Source organism: Leucoraja erinacea, chromosome 21 (genome assembly GCF_028641065.1).
Source record: "Leucoraja erinacea ecotype New England chromosome 21, Leri_hhj_1, whole genome shotgun sequence".
NCBI classification, from domain to species: Eukaryota; Metazoa; Chordata; class Chondrichthyes; order Rajiformes; family Rajidae; genus Leucoraja; species Leucoraja erinaceus.
In genome coordinates, this window is record NC_073397.1 from 5,796,088 (window position 1) to 5,808,482 (window position 12,395).

General features: G+C 46.4%; 1 protein-coding gene across 2 annotated transcripts in view; it reads right to left on the bottom strand.

Moving 5' to 3' along the window:
- LOC129707182 (cas scaffolding protein family member 4-like) overlaps nt 1–12,395 on the bottom strand; it is a 93,990-nt gene that overhangs the window by 30,269 nt on the left and 51,326 nt on the right. Inside the window, exons 1-2 of one of the 2 annotated variants that reach the window (XM_055651989.1) lie at nt 9,276–9,461; nt 511–936 (exon numbers count right to left, since the gene is read on the bottom strand). In XM_055651989.1, coding sequence (XP_055507964.1) covers nt 511–936; nt 9,276–9,449 — 600 coding nt within the window. In that variant the 5' untranslated portion in view covers nt 9,450–9,461. Of the gene's footprint in view, nt 1–510; nt 937–9,275; nt 9,462–12,395 lie in introns of those variants that run through there. The other variant, XM_055651990.1, reaches the window with a different exon arrangement.

Below are 12,395 nucleotides of genomic sequence, written 5' to 3' on the forward strand. Positions count from 1 at the left end.
AACAGACTCTTCGGCCCAACATGTCCATGCCGATCTAAATCATTTCTATTTCCCTGCATTTGGCCCATATCCTTAAAAACTGTTCATATCCATGTACCTTTTAAATATTGTGGTTGTATTTGCCTCTATAGCTTTCTCTGGCAGCTTGTTCCATGTACCTACCGTTTTAAAAGTATTGCCTCTCAGATCCCCTTTATATCATTCCCCCGTCGCATTAAACCTATGCTTTATGGTTTTAGACTTTCACATCCGTGGGGAAAAAGGCCGTGATTATCTCCTTTATCTATGGCCTTCATGATTTTATAATCCTCTATAAGGTCACCTCAGCATGCTTTGCTCCACGGCAAATGGGCCCCATTAACTGCTAGGTTTTTCGGGTCAATCCTTGCTACAGCAGGTTATATTGATGGTGAATGGTCAGATTCCGTGCATTGGACCTCTCTCTCTACCTGGTCACACTAAACCCAGTTTTAAAATACTATAACATCCAGTCAGCGGGCATTCTCTTACCTGGCGTGTTGGTGCCTGTCCTCTGTCCCAACAGTATTCAGCAGATGGTCCTGGCGCTTGGTAATGCTGGCCATAGGACTGAGGCCTTGATGGTACCTGATAGATGTTGTCCTGCAGGTGAGAACTGGAAGACAAGGGTGAGCTTGGATATTGGTTGGTTGGCATCTGGTAAATATCGAGCTGTGACGGCCTGCGGAGGGTTGGGCATGGGGAGAGGTACAGGGATGGCATGTCATATTGCGATCCACTGATGAGCTGTAGGCGGTTTCCGGGTACAATGCCTTGCCGTCCGTGCAGAGAGCAGCGCCACCAACCTTCATCCCCCTTGATATTCCGTTCTATCACAGTCAGTATGTCTCCTTTACGGAACGCAAGCTCGTCGGATGTCTCTGCCTTGTTGTCATAGAGAGCCTTTGCCATAAGATTCTGTGACAAAGAGAAGGGCTTTTAGTAATGAAAGGAAACCTGTTCAACAACACAGTTTCTTTCTTACTATGAGAACCACCCCTGCTTTACGGAAAATGTGGAGAAAGCCCACGCAGATCACGGGGAGAACGTACGAACTCCGTACAGAAAGCGCCCGTGGTCAGGATCGAACCCGTGTCTCTGGCACAACTCTACTGCTGCACCACTGCCCTCTATTCTTTCATTCCCTTGATAAGTGGGGGGGCTACCATCGACTCCACAGTCAAAAAGGCACAACAGAGGATGTTATTCCTGTGGCAACTGAGGATGCACAATCTGCCACAGGCAATGATGGCCCAATTCTGCACGGCCATCGTAGAGTCTGTTCTCACCTTCTCCATCATGGTCTGGTTTGGCTCAGCCACCAAGCACGACACCTGGAGGCTGCAGCGAATCGTCCGATCAGCAGAGAAGATTATTGGCTGCAACCTTCCCTCCATTGACGAACTGTACACTGCAAGGGCCAGGAAGCGAGCGGGCAAGATCATCTCTGACCCCTCTCACCCTGGCCACAAACTTTTTGAATCACTTCCCTCTGGAAGACGACTCCAGATTGTCAAAGCTGCCACAGCCAAACATAAAAACAGTTTTTATCCACCAATAGTTGCTCTGCTCAACAGCCTAAAATCTATAGCTTCCCTTTGATCTGGTATTTTGTTGGTTCACATGCTTGATCAATGGTGTTTTATCATTAATGTCTTATTATTATTAATGTTTAGTGTTTTCTGAGTCATTCGTAACTGTCGCTGTATGTCATGTTGTTACTTGTGGGCGGAGCACCAAGGCAAATTCCTTGTATGTGAATACTTGGCCAATAAACTTACTTACTTACTTATCTGCCTCTGTCTTAAAAATAGTGAAAGACTCCACTTCCGCTGTCCTTTGAGGACATTTTACAAACCCAAACATCCTTGAAAAGAAAATACAAATGCCAGATCTCTGTCTTGAATGGGTGACTCCTTATTTTCAAACAGTGACCCTAGTTCTATATTCACCCACAAGAGAAAACTCCAAAATCCATCAAATCCCATGTTATAATCGTCCCTCCCACACTTCTGAACTCAAGCCTTGTCTTCTAACCTTTCTCCAGGCACTAATATGCCCATTACTTTTATAAACCTTCTCTGAACTAAATCCTTTGTTTTAGCATCTTTCCTTGAAAAAAGGAGACCAATACTGTACATATCTCTCAGATATGAATTAACCAATAACCTATATAACTGAACTTCCTATTTTTGTTTCAGTTTCCCTCATGAGGGACGATATATTCTTTTAGCTTTCCGAAGTACTGGCTGCATCTCCATGTTTGAGTTTTACACATCATTCACTAGACACCCAGATCCCTCTGCACTCTGGTCACTGCAGGTTCTTGTCATTTACAGAGGATGCTTCTTTTTATTTATCATAAAAAAATGGACAATTGGAAGTGTTCCCAAGTGATATTCCATTTGCCTCATCACTTAACCTAAAATATCCTTCATGCACACTACACAGCATTAATTTAACCTAATATATCCCTTATGTCCCCTGCACAATTTGGTGGTAGTCTCTGCCCTCCTGAGACCTGGGCTACCTAAACTATACACCTCAAAAAGTACTTATGAGGTACCACCAATGTTGGCTTGCAAATCTTTTCCAGGAGAAGCTGCCAGAAGACCATCAACTTTGTGTTGAGCTTGAGGCCTGGATCTTCAAGCATGTTTTCCTTCCTAAACTATCTTATAACCTCAAAAAGTATCCAAGGTTTAGTTGAGCTTAGTTTAGAGGTACAGCACAATGCTTTGGCTTGACCAGCGATCCCCGCACAACACTACCCTTCCAGGATTAACTTATGCCAGACCTACCATCAACTTTGGAGTGTGGGAGCTTGAAAACCCATGCGGTCACTGGATACAAACTTCAAGCAGCACCTGTAGTTTCGGGTCTCTCAGCGCTGTAAGGCAGCAACTCTACTGCTGTTGAGTAAACTACATCTTCCATAGATATATGGCTATCTGCAGTGTGGGAACAGATGGGTTGCTACTGGTTGTCCAAGTGGTTTCAGTGCTTTACACTTATTTTTAGAGGAATACATGCACGGAAGCAAGGGTGATGGTGGGAGATTGTTTTCCAGACTGGAGGCCTGTGACTAGTGGTGTGCCTCAAGGATTTATGCTATGCCTATTGCTGTTTGTTTAGCTTAGCTTAGAAATACGGCCAAAAACATGCCCTTCGGCCCACCGGGTCCGCGCCGACCAGCGATCCCAACACATTAACACTATCCCACACCCACTAGGGACAATTTTTACATTTACCAAGCCAATTAACCTACAAATCTGTACGTCTTTGGAGTGTGGGAGGAAACTGAAGATCTTGGAGAAAACTCACGGGGAGAACGTACAAACTCCGTCACAGACAGCACCCGTAGTTGCTATCGAACCCGGGTCAGGGTCTCCGGCGCAGCATTCACTGTAAGGCAGTAACTCTACCGCTGCGCCACCGTGATCGCCGTGATGTGTTTGATATAACTCAGATGAAGGCTATGGCATTAATAAAATGAAAGCGTTCATATTCCCTGCATTGACCTTATTGTTGACAATTACCCTCACAAAGTAACCCAGATCTTTGCACCATCAGGAGGAGAATGAGCTCACTTTATTTCATTCTGCACTGTGTTGCAATAGTTAATTCTCCATTGCTTCCAAGTTTTAGCCTACACAGCTTAAAACACCATCTGTGCTAATAAAAGTCTTGCATCTTTAGTTTGTTTAGCTGGGGAGTTAGAACACATCTGCAACGAATAAGCTGCAATTCCGGTTAGAACAGGTCAGTCTCTCGAGGAGGAAGAAATGAGTGGTGGTTGTTTTCTGAATGTTTCCTCATTGAAATGTGTCTGCCATGTGTGTGGTGTCATATCTGAACATATCCCAGCAGCCAGAGGTGAGAGGGATGTTCCATGTTTACCTTCGAGGCAAACGTCAAATCTTCACTATCCCCACTGTTAACTAATCAGATATTTCCCCACCTCCGACACTGAACGATGCTCATTTCAACTGAACAGCTGTTCAAGAAGGAACTGCAGATGCTGGAAAATCGAAGGTGGACAAAAATGCTGGAGAAACTCTGCGGGTGCGGCAGCATCTATGGAGCGAAGGAAATAGGCAACGTTTCGTGCCGAAACGTTGCCTATTTCCTTCGCTCCATAGATGCTGCCGCACCCGCAGAGTTTCTCCAGCATTTCTGTCTACCTCCAACTGAACGGCTAATGGGTAGAATGTCCCAGGGAACAGTTATGCCGACCCCTAGTTCATGCACTTCATGAGTGATTCGGGATTGTTGGTCGCTATGTTTGGTTGCTGTGGCAACTGTTCGGGGACTTAAATGCCGTGTATCCACATGGACACGTTCCACTGTGAGTTGGAGCGATCACCAACTTGGCAAAGGTTCACCTTTGCCCCATGTCCGAGCTGGCCTGAGATCATCTGTAGATGTAAATGAAAGACCTAATCCTGGTGTCCGAAACCTGGGTTTGCCTTGAGATGGCTATTTTCCGTCCTGACCATTTCCAGGACAACTAACTTTAAAACCCACACAATTAAACAATTAAGGTCAGCACTCCTGCGCCCAACCTTACTCTTATTTGATCTCAAAGCCTGCACAATGCTCTACTGGCCTGACCTCCCACCTCCCCAACTACAATGCTAGACCCTAAACAATACTCCATTTCCCTCACTCTTCCATTGAACCACCCAACCCTCCCCTCGTCACATTCTTTAAGGGTCTTCAATCCTCAGTCACAGCCAGGCACAGAAATCGCTATCAAAATATGGAGGGGCCCGGGGGACAGGGGGAACACAATTTCTTGGCGGCGGCGCGCGCATTCGCACACTCACACAGTCACGCGAGGTTTCGGAGGCTCAGTCCAGCGCTAAATGCAGCTCAACTCTGCCTGTCTCGCCACCTGGACTGACGGAATACCAGTCCGGAGCCGTGCAGCTAGCACTGTGCGCTGGCTTTAAACCTGGGTCATATTTCCCGTAAGTCCAGGCAGGGCTGTAGGTTAACCTGGCGGGACAGGCAAAGTTGAGCTGGGTTTAGCGCTGCTTCTCTGCGCTGGCTGTGGGCCTGGGGGCACAGCTCCCATCTAACTACCAACGTCTCTGGCCACCCCCGGGCGTGGGAGGGGGGGGTACTTGGGTGGGGACAGGACAGCGCCGGAGAGCCGGGATCGATCCTGGCTGCGGATGAGGCGCACGTCTGTTTTCAGGGCTGCCGAGAGTGTTTTGGCACGTGTCCCTCCTCCGATCATCGTGCTGAATAATCATGGTCCCACCACCATTGCCTGCTGACTGACGTCTCTCTTGTCCAATCGGCGCCCTCGATCATCAGTCCAACGCCACTCTCGTGGAAAACGGAGATTTCACCGGGTTTTAAAATCCGTATTACCAAAAATGGGGGGTGGGGGGGATTGTCCCCCACCACTCAAAACACGGGGGGGGACGTGTCCCACCTGGTCCCACCGGGATTTCCACCCCTGGTCACAGCCCACAATCCAATCTGATTACTACTTTGGATATTGGAACACTGACCCATGCATATTACTTTCATCAACATTATAAGCAGGTTAAAAATCCAGGACCCTATTGGAGTAGGGATTATAAACTCTTAAATTTCATTAACTAGCCATGGTTCATTCTAGTGAGATAACTTTGGACAGATTAGTCAGTACCTTCTTCTGAGTGATGAATGTGAATAAAAATGGATGCTTCAGAATTTCCAGCCACAGCTGAATGAAAATGCGTTTTACACAGCCATTTATGCCAAAAATAATCTCCTCATAGATGGACTAATATACTACCTCCCAGAGTGCAGTTCATCTCACTCAGGCCTGGTGGGCTGGCAGCTCAGTGACTCAAGCCTAGTGGGCTGGCAGCCCAGTCACTCAGGGCTGGTGGGCTGGCAGCTCAGTCACGCAGGGCTGGTGGGCTGGCAGCTCAGTCGCTGGTGGGCTGGCAACTCAGTCACTCAGGGCTGGTGGACTGGCAGCTCAGTTTTCTCAGGGCTGGTGGGCTGGCAGATCAGTCACTCAGGGCTGGTGGGCTGGCAGTTCACTCGCGGCTATTCATTGAAACTCCATTCAAGCAGAGTGCAGGCCACCAAATTCAATTTCATAGCATTTCAAACAGAGTGCAGGCCACCAAATTGCCAAACAACTCATTGAATTGTCATTAAGGGCTCACAAATCATTTATTGCAAGTACATTGCAGACTCACAGCTCAGTTGATTCACAGCTTAGAATCACAGTTGTGGACTCTCCCTCGTAATCCTCCCGAGTGACTGACTCACATCCAGGCGTCCGGGGTTTTATAATCCTGCCCCCCACCCCCCCGGAAGGGGCGTTACCGTCATCGTAGTGATTGACAGGCGGGAGGACCAATCAGCTGATCTCAATATTTTTTAAACACTCATAACTTTTTTTTTTTCATCGATCGGATAAATCCTCAGGTCTGCCTCAGCAGAGGAGGACTGTGAATAAGATGGCCAAAATTCATAGCGATATATGGTAGCGTTTTTTCTAAAATCAATATACAGCGCAGACAGGAAGTGGTCAAGATGAGACTTTTATTTATATACAGTACATAACGATTTGGATGAGAATTTAGAAGGCATGAATAGAAAGTTTACAGATGATACTAAAGTGGGTGGTAGACACAAAATGCTGGAGTAACTCAGCAGGACAGGCAGCATCTCTGGAGAGAAGGAATAGGTGAAGTTTTGACCCATATAACCATATAACAATTACAGCACGGAAACAGGCCATCTCGGCCCTACAAGTCCATGCCGAACAAATTTTGTTCCCCTTCCCACCTGCCTGCACTGGTACCATAACCCTCCATTCCCTTCTCATCCATATGCCTATCCAATTTATTTTTAAATGATACCAATGAACCTGCCTGTCACTGCCTGTCCCACTGAGTTACTCCGGCATTTTGTATCTACCTTCGATTTAAACCAGCATTTGCAGTTCTTTCCCTACACTAAAGAGGGTGGTATTGTATATAGCGGAGATGGTTATCAAATATTACAGCAGGATCCTGATCAGTTGGGAAACAGTTAATGGAGGGATAGTTAATGGAGTTTAATGCAGATAAGTGTGAGGTGTTGCATTTTTGGAAGCCAAACATGGTCAGGACCTTCACAGTGAATGGCAGGGCCCTGAAGAGAGTTGTAGAGCCGAGGGATCTAGGAGTACAGGTACATAGTTCCTTGAAAGTGGCTTCACAGTTAGATAGGATGGCCAAGAAGCCTTCATCAGTGAAGATAACAGGCAAGTAATTTGGGATGGTATGTTACACTTGTACAAGACTCAGGCGAGGCTGCATTTGAAGCATTGTGTTTAGTTGTGGTCACCCTGTTATGGGAACGATGTTGTTAAGCTGGATAGAGTGCAGAGTTGCAAGGATGTTGCCAGGAATTTAGTGCCTGAGCTATAGGAAAGGGAGTGGCAGACTAGGACTTTATTCCTTGAAGGATCTTATAGAGGTGTATAAGACCATGAGGGGAATAGATATGGTAAATGCACAGATAATCAAGCTCCAGGGAACATAGGTTTACGCTGAGAGGGGAAAGATTTAATAGGAACGTAAGGGGTAATGTTATCACACAGAGGGTGGTGGGTAGATGGAATGAGTTGCCAGTGGAGGTAGTTGAGGCAGATACTCAACAGAATTTAACAGAATTTAAAAGGCATTTGAACAGGTACATGGATAGGAAAGGTTTAGAGGGGATAAGTGACTAGTGTGGGCTGTGAGACTAGTGTAGGTATCTTGATCGGCATAGGCAAGTTGGGCCAAAGGGCCTGTTTCTGCGATGTATGACTCTATGACAGAGGTCCCTGCAGATCACCACTGGTGACAGTCCTCCAGCCAGTAACACTCTCCCACCTCGACCATGCGTCTTCCATGGTCATAAGTGATAGGAGTAGAATTAGGCCTTTTGGCCCATCAAGGCTACTCTGCCATCCAATGATGGCTGAGCTATCTCTCCCTCCCAACCCCATTATCACACCTTCATCCCATAACCCTTGACACCCGGGTAAACCAATTCACCATGGGTCACCATGGATCCCTTGCATCTTAATCATCTGTAACGAGCCTACCATGAGATATTCTATCACATTTCAATGGTTTCTTTAGTGTCATGTGTACCAGGTAGAGCGAAATACATTTGTTGCAGGCATGTCCGCAAGACTATCCCTATTACAATCACACCAGTCAGTACAGAATGTACAGAACAGTCCACCAAGTCCATGTGCAAGAGGCGTAATTCAGGCACCATTTAACAGTCCCTGCTGCAGCTTACTGAAAATACCTACTAATACCTTACTACAAACACCGTTCTAAAATCCAAGCAGAAACGTTGCCTATTTCCTTCGCTCCATGGATGCTGCTGCACCCGCTGCACCAGCACTTTTGTCTACCTTCGATTTTCCAGCATCTGCAGTTCCTTCTTAAATCCTTTCCAACACTGACACGAGGCTCACCTGCCTGTAATCGCCTGCATTATCTCTACTTCTCTTAAAGAAAGGAACGACTCTGGTCACTCTGCAGCCCCCCGTGACCTGGCTTGTGGCTGGAGAAGATGCAGAGGTCCTTATCAAGGCCCTTGCAGTCTCCTCGGGTACGTATCCATCTTCATGCTTTTCAAGAGACCCAGCACCTCCAGCTTCTGGACCCTAAACTGCCCCCAGCAAATTGGTGATCGACACAAAGCGCTGGAGTATCTCGACGGGTCAGGCAGCATCTCTGGAGAAAAAGGATGGGTGACTTTGGTATGGCGTTGGGACCTTTCTTCAGACGCTCCTAGCATATTGGTGTTCCCCACACAGATCTCACTGTTTCATAGTTTTAGTTTTAGTTTTAGAGATACAGCGCGGAAACAGGCCCTTTAAGCCCACCGGGTCCGCGCCGGCCAGCGATCCCCGCACATTAACACTATCCTATACCCAGTGGGAACAATTTTTACATTTACCAAGCCAATTAACCTCATACCTGTACGCCTTTGGAGTGTGTAGATCTCGGAGGAAACCCACGCAGTTCACGGGGAGAACGTACAAACTCTGTACAGACAGCACCCGTAGTCAGGATCGAACCTGGGTCTCCGGCGCTGCATTCGCTGTAAGGCAGCAACTCTACCGCTGCGCCACCGTGACTGCCCTGTCTTTCATGTGCTTCTCTTTGGTGAAAACAGATGCAATGTACTTGTTTAGTACCCCGTCTACATCCTCATAAATTCCCTAATTTATCCTCGAGGGGTCTTACCTTCTCCCCAGTTACCGACTTGCATTTAACGTACATATAAAACGCCTTGGCATTTTCTTTTATGCGACTTGCCAATGACATTTCATGGCTCCCTCTGGTCCTGCTTGACTTCTTTCCTGCTTGCTTTATGCTCCTCAAAGGCAGTGTTCGCGTTAATCCTCCTAAACCTTGCATATGCTTCCTTTCTCTTTTTGACCCTCTTTAGAATCTCACTGTTCTGCCAAGGTCCCCTTACAATCCCTCCTCCTTACTGGAACATGCCGGTCCTGAACGCTGATCAGCTGGTCTTTAAATGACTCCCATATGTTTGATGTGAACTTACTCAACAGCAGGCGCGTCCAATTTTCTCTTCCTGCTTCCTGTCTAATAACATTGTAACCCGCCTTACCCCAATTCCTCAAAGCTGTAGACTTATCCTTTATTTGTAACTACCTTAAAATGTATGGAGCGTTAAAGAAGGAACTGCAGATGCTGGAAAATCCCAGGTACACAAAAATGCTGGAGAAACTCAGCGAGTGCAGCAGCATCTATGGAGCGAAGGAAATAGGCAACGTTTCGGGACGAAACGTTGCCTATTTCCTTCGCTCCATAGATGCTGCTGCACCCGCTGAGTTTCTCCAGCATTTTTGTGAACTTAAAATGTATGGAGTTGTGATTGCTGTTCCCAAAACTGAAACACCAGTCACCTTGCCAGGATGGTTTCCCAATACAAGGTCCAGTATGGCGTCTCTTTGAGTTAGAGACTATCCATATGCTGTTTTAGGAAACCCTCTTGGATATACATAACAAAATCTGCCCTGTCCAAGCCTTTTGGACTATGGAAATCCCAGTCGATAGTGAGGAAGCTCTTGCTTTTACCCTTATTGCTTTTACCCTTTCCGTAATTGGTCCACAGATTGTTCCTCTATCTCCCACTGGCTACTGAGAAGCCTCTAATGCCACAGTCATTGCATCTTATTTTTGAGCTCTACCATATCACCTCAGTAGATGATCTCTTTAGCATGTCCCTTCATGCTCCGCTGTGGCATTAACCCTTTAGTGACGCAAATCCTCCACCTCTTTTACCTGCCTCTCGATCACATCTAAAACCCTGTGTCATTAAGCTGCCAATCGTGGCCCTCACGATCAAGTTGCTGTAATGACCACAGTACCAGTGTACACTGATCCAGGGACTGAGTCCATCCACTCTACCCATGTTACTTCTTGCATTGAAAATAACACCCCATCAGTTCACTCCATCAGACAATAGACAATAGAGAATGGACAATAGGTGCAGGAGGAGGCCATTTGGCCCTACGAGCCAGCACCGCCATTCATTGTGATCATGGCTGATCATCCCCAATCAGTACCCCGTTCCTGCCTTCTCCCCATATCCCCCGACTCCGCTATTTTTAAGAGCCCTATCTAATAGACTGGTTTCTAACAGTTTCACCACATTCATTGATCTCTCTCTGCCTGTCCTTCCTTTGAGATGTGCTTTATCCATCCCACCCACAGATGCTACCCTACTCGCTGAGTTCCTTCAGCACCTTGTTTTTGATTAAGATTCCAGTAAATACAATCTCTTGTGTGTCCATTGGATGTGAATGTCTCTGGCCTGCTGTGTAGGTTTGCTGATGGCACAAAGGTTAGTGATATGTAGAGAGTGAGGACGGTTGCCTCGGATACAGGGGGAGACAGATCATCTGGAACGTTGGGCAGAGCAGTAGCAGCTGGAATTTAAACTAGACAAGGGTGAGATGATGCATTTTGCTTCGTCTAATACTGGATGGACCTTTATGGTAAACTGCAAGGTTCCAGAAGTGTTGATGTACAGAGGGACCTACTGGTGCTAGTTCATAGCTCTCTGAAAATGGTGATCCAGGTGGATAGGATAATGAAGGAGGCATTTAGCTTGCTTGCCTTCATACATAGGCCTATTGTATGTGAGTTGGGATATTGTGTTTGGGGCTTGGGTTTTCTTCATTGAGCGCTTATCCTGATGTTATAGTACGTACTTCGTGCTTTTATAGTAACCATTTGCTGCTGTACAAGGCATTGGTTAGGCTACGCTTGGAAATTGTGTACAGCTCTGGTCCTGACACTATAGGAAGGGCTTAGTAGTGTTAGATGGAATATGGAAAAGATTCAACGCGGGTTTACCTAGAATCTAGCGTATTAGTTGCAAGAGAGATTGAACCGGCTGGGATTGGTGTCACTAACGCAGGAGATTGAGGGGTGACATTATAGACATTTATAAAATCATGGGGGGATTAGATGGTGAAGATCGTCAGTCTCTATTGAAGAGCAGAGAAGTCCAAAACTACAGGACATATGCTTAAGGTGAGGGGTAATATTTAAAGGCAATCTGAGGAGAAGGTTTTTCACACAGTGGGCGGTGGCATGAGCATGATGAGGAGTTGGAAGAGGCAGGTACAATCATTGCATTGCATTAAAAAGAACATTTGAACAGGTACATGGATAAGAAATGATGAGAGGCAGAAGAAATGTCTTCATTTAGAGGTGTAAATGTTTGGAATTGTGTACATTTCAAGACATAGATCGATAGATTTTTGGAAACAAAGTGAATCAAGGATATGGTCAGTGCAGGACAGTGGGCCTGAGGTAGAAGACCAGGCAAAGACATAGATCTCCAAAGAGCCGTGGACATTGATTCATTAACTTTTCAGACTGGGACTGAAAAAACGTTTGGATTATTTCCGAACTCTTCAAGGAATCTGAGAGATATCTTTTCCACACAAAGAGTGTATGGAACAAGCTGTCAGAGGAGGGTGTTGAGGCAGGGACTATCCCAACGTTTAAGAAACAGTTAGTCAGGCCAGGTTTGGAGGGATATGGACCAAATGCAGGCAGGTGGGACTAGTGTAGCTGGGACATGTTGGCCGGTGTGGGCAAGTTGGGCCGAAGGGCCTGTTTCCATGCTGTATCACTCTGTGACTCTATAACTCAATTCTGGAAGTGAGGCAAATTAGCCCTTGCAGAATAAGTTTGATGCTTTTCCTTCAATATATGTTCCTGAAAGGGTTAACCTCTGAAACCCACTCTCAGAGCCAACTGTTCTCAGTAACTGGAGCATATGCGCCTCACTCAATATTCTCACTGGGCAATGAGGAATGGACA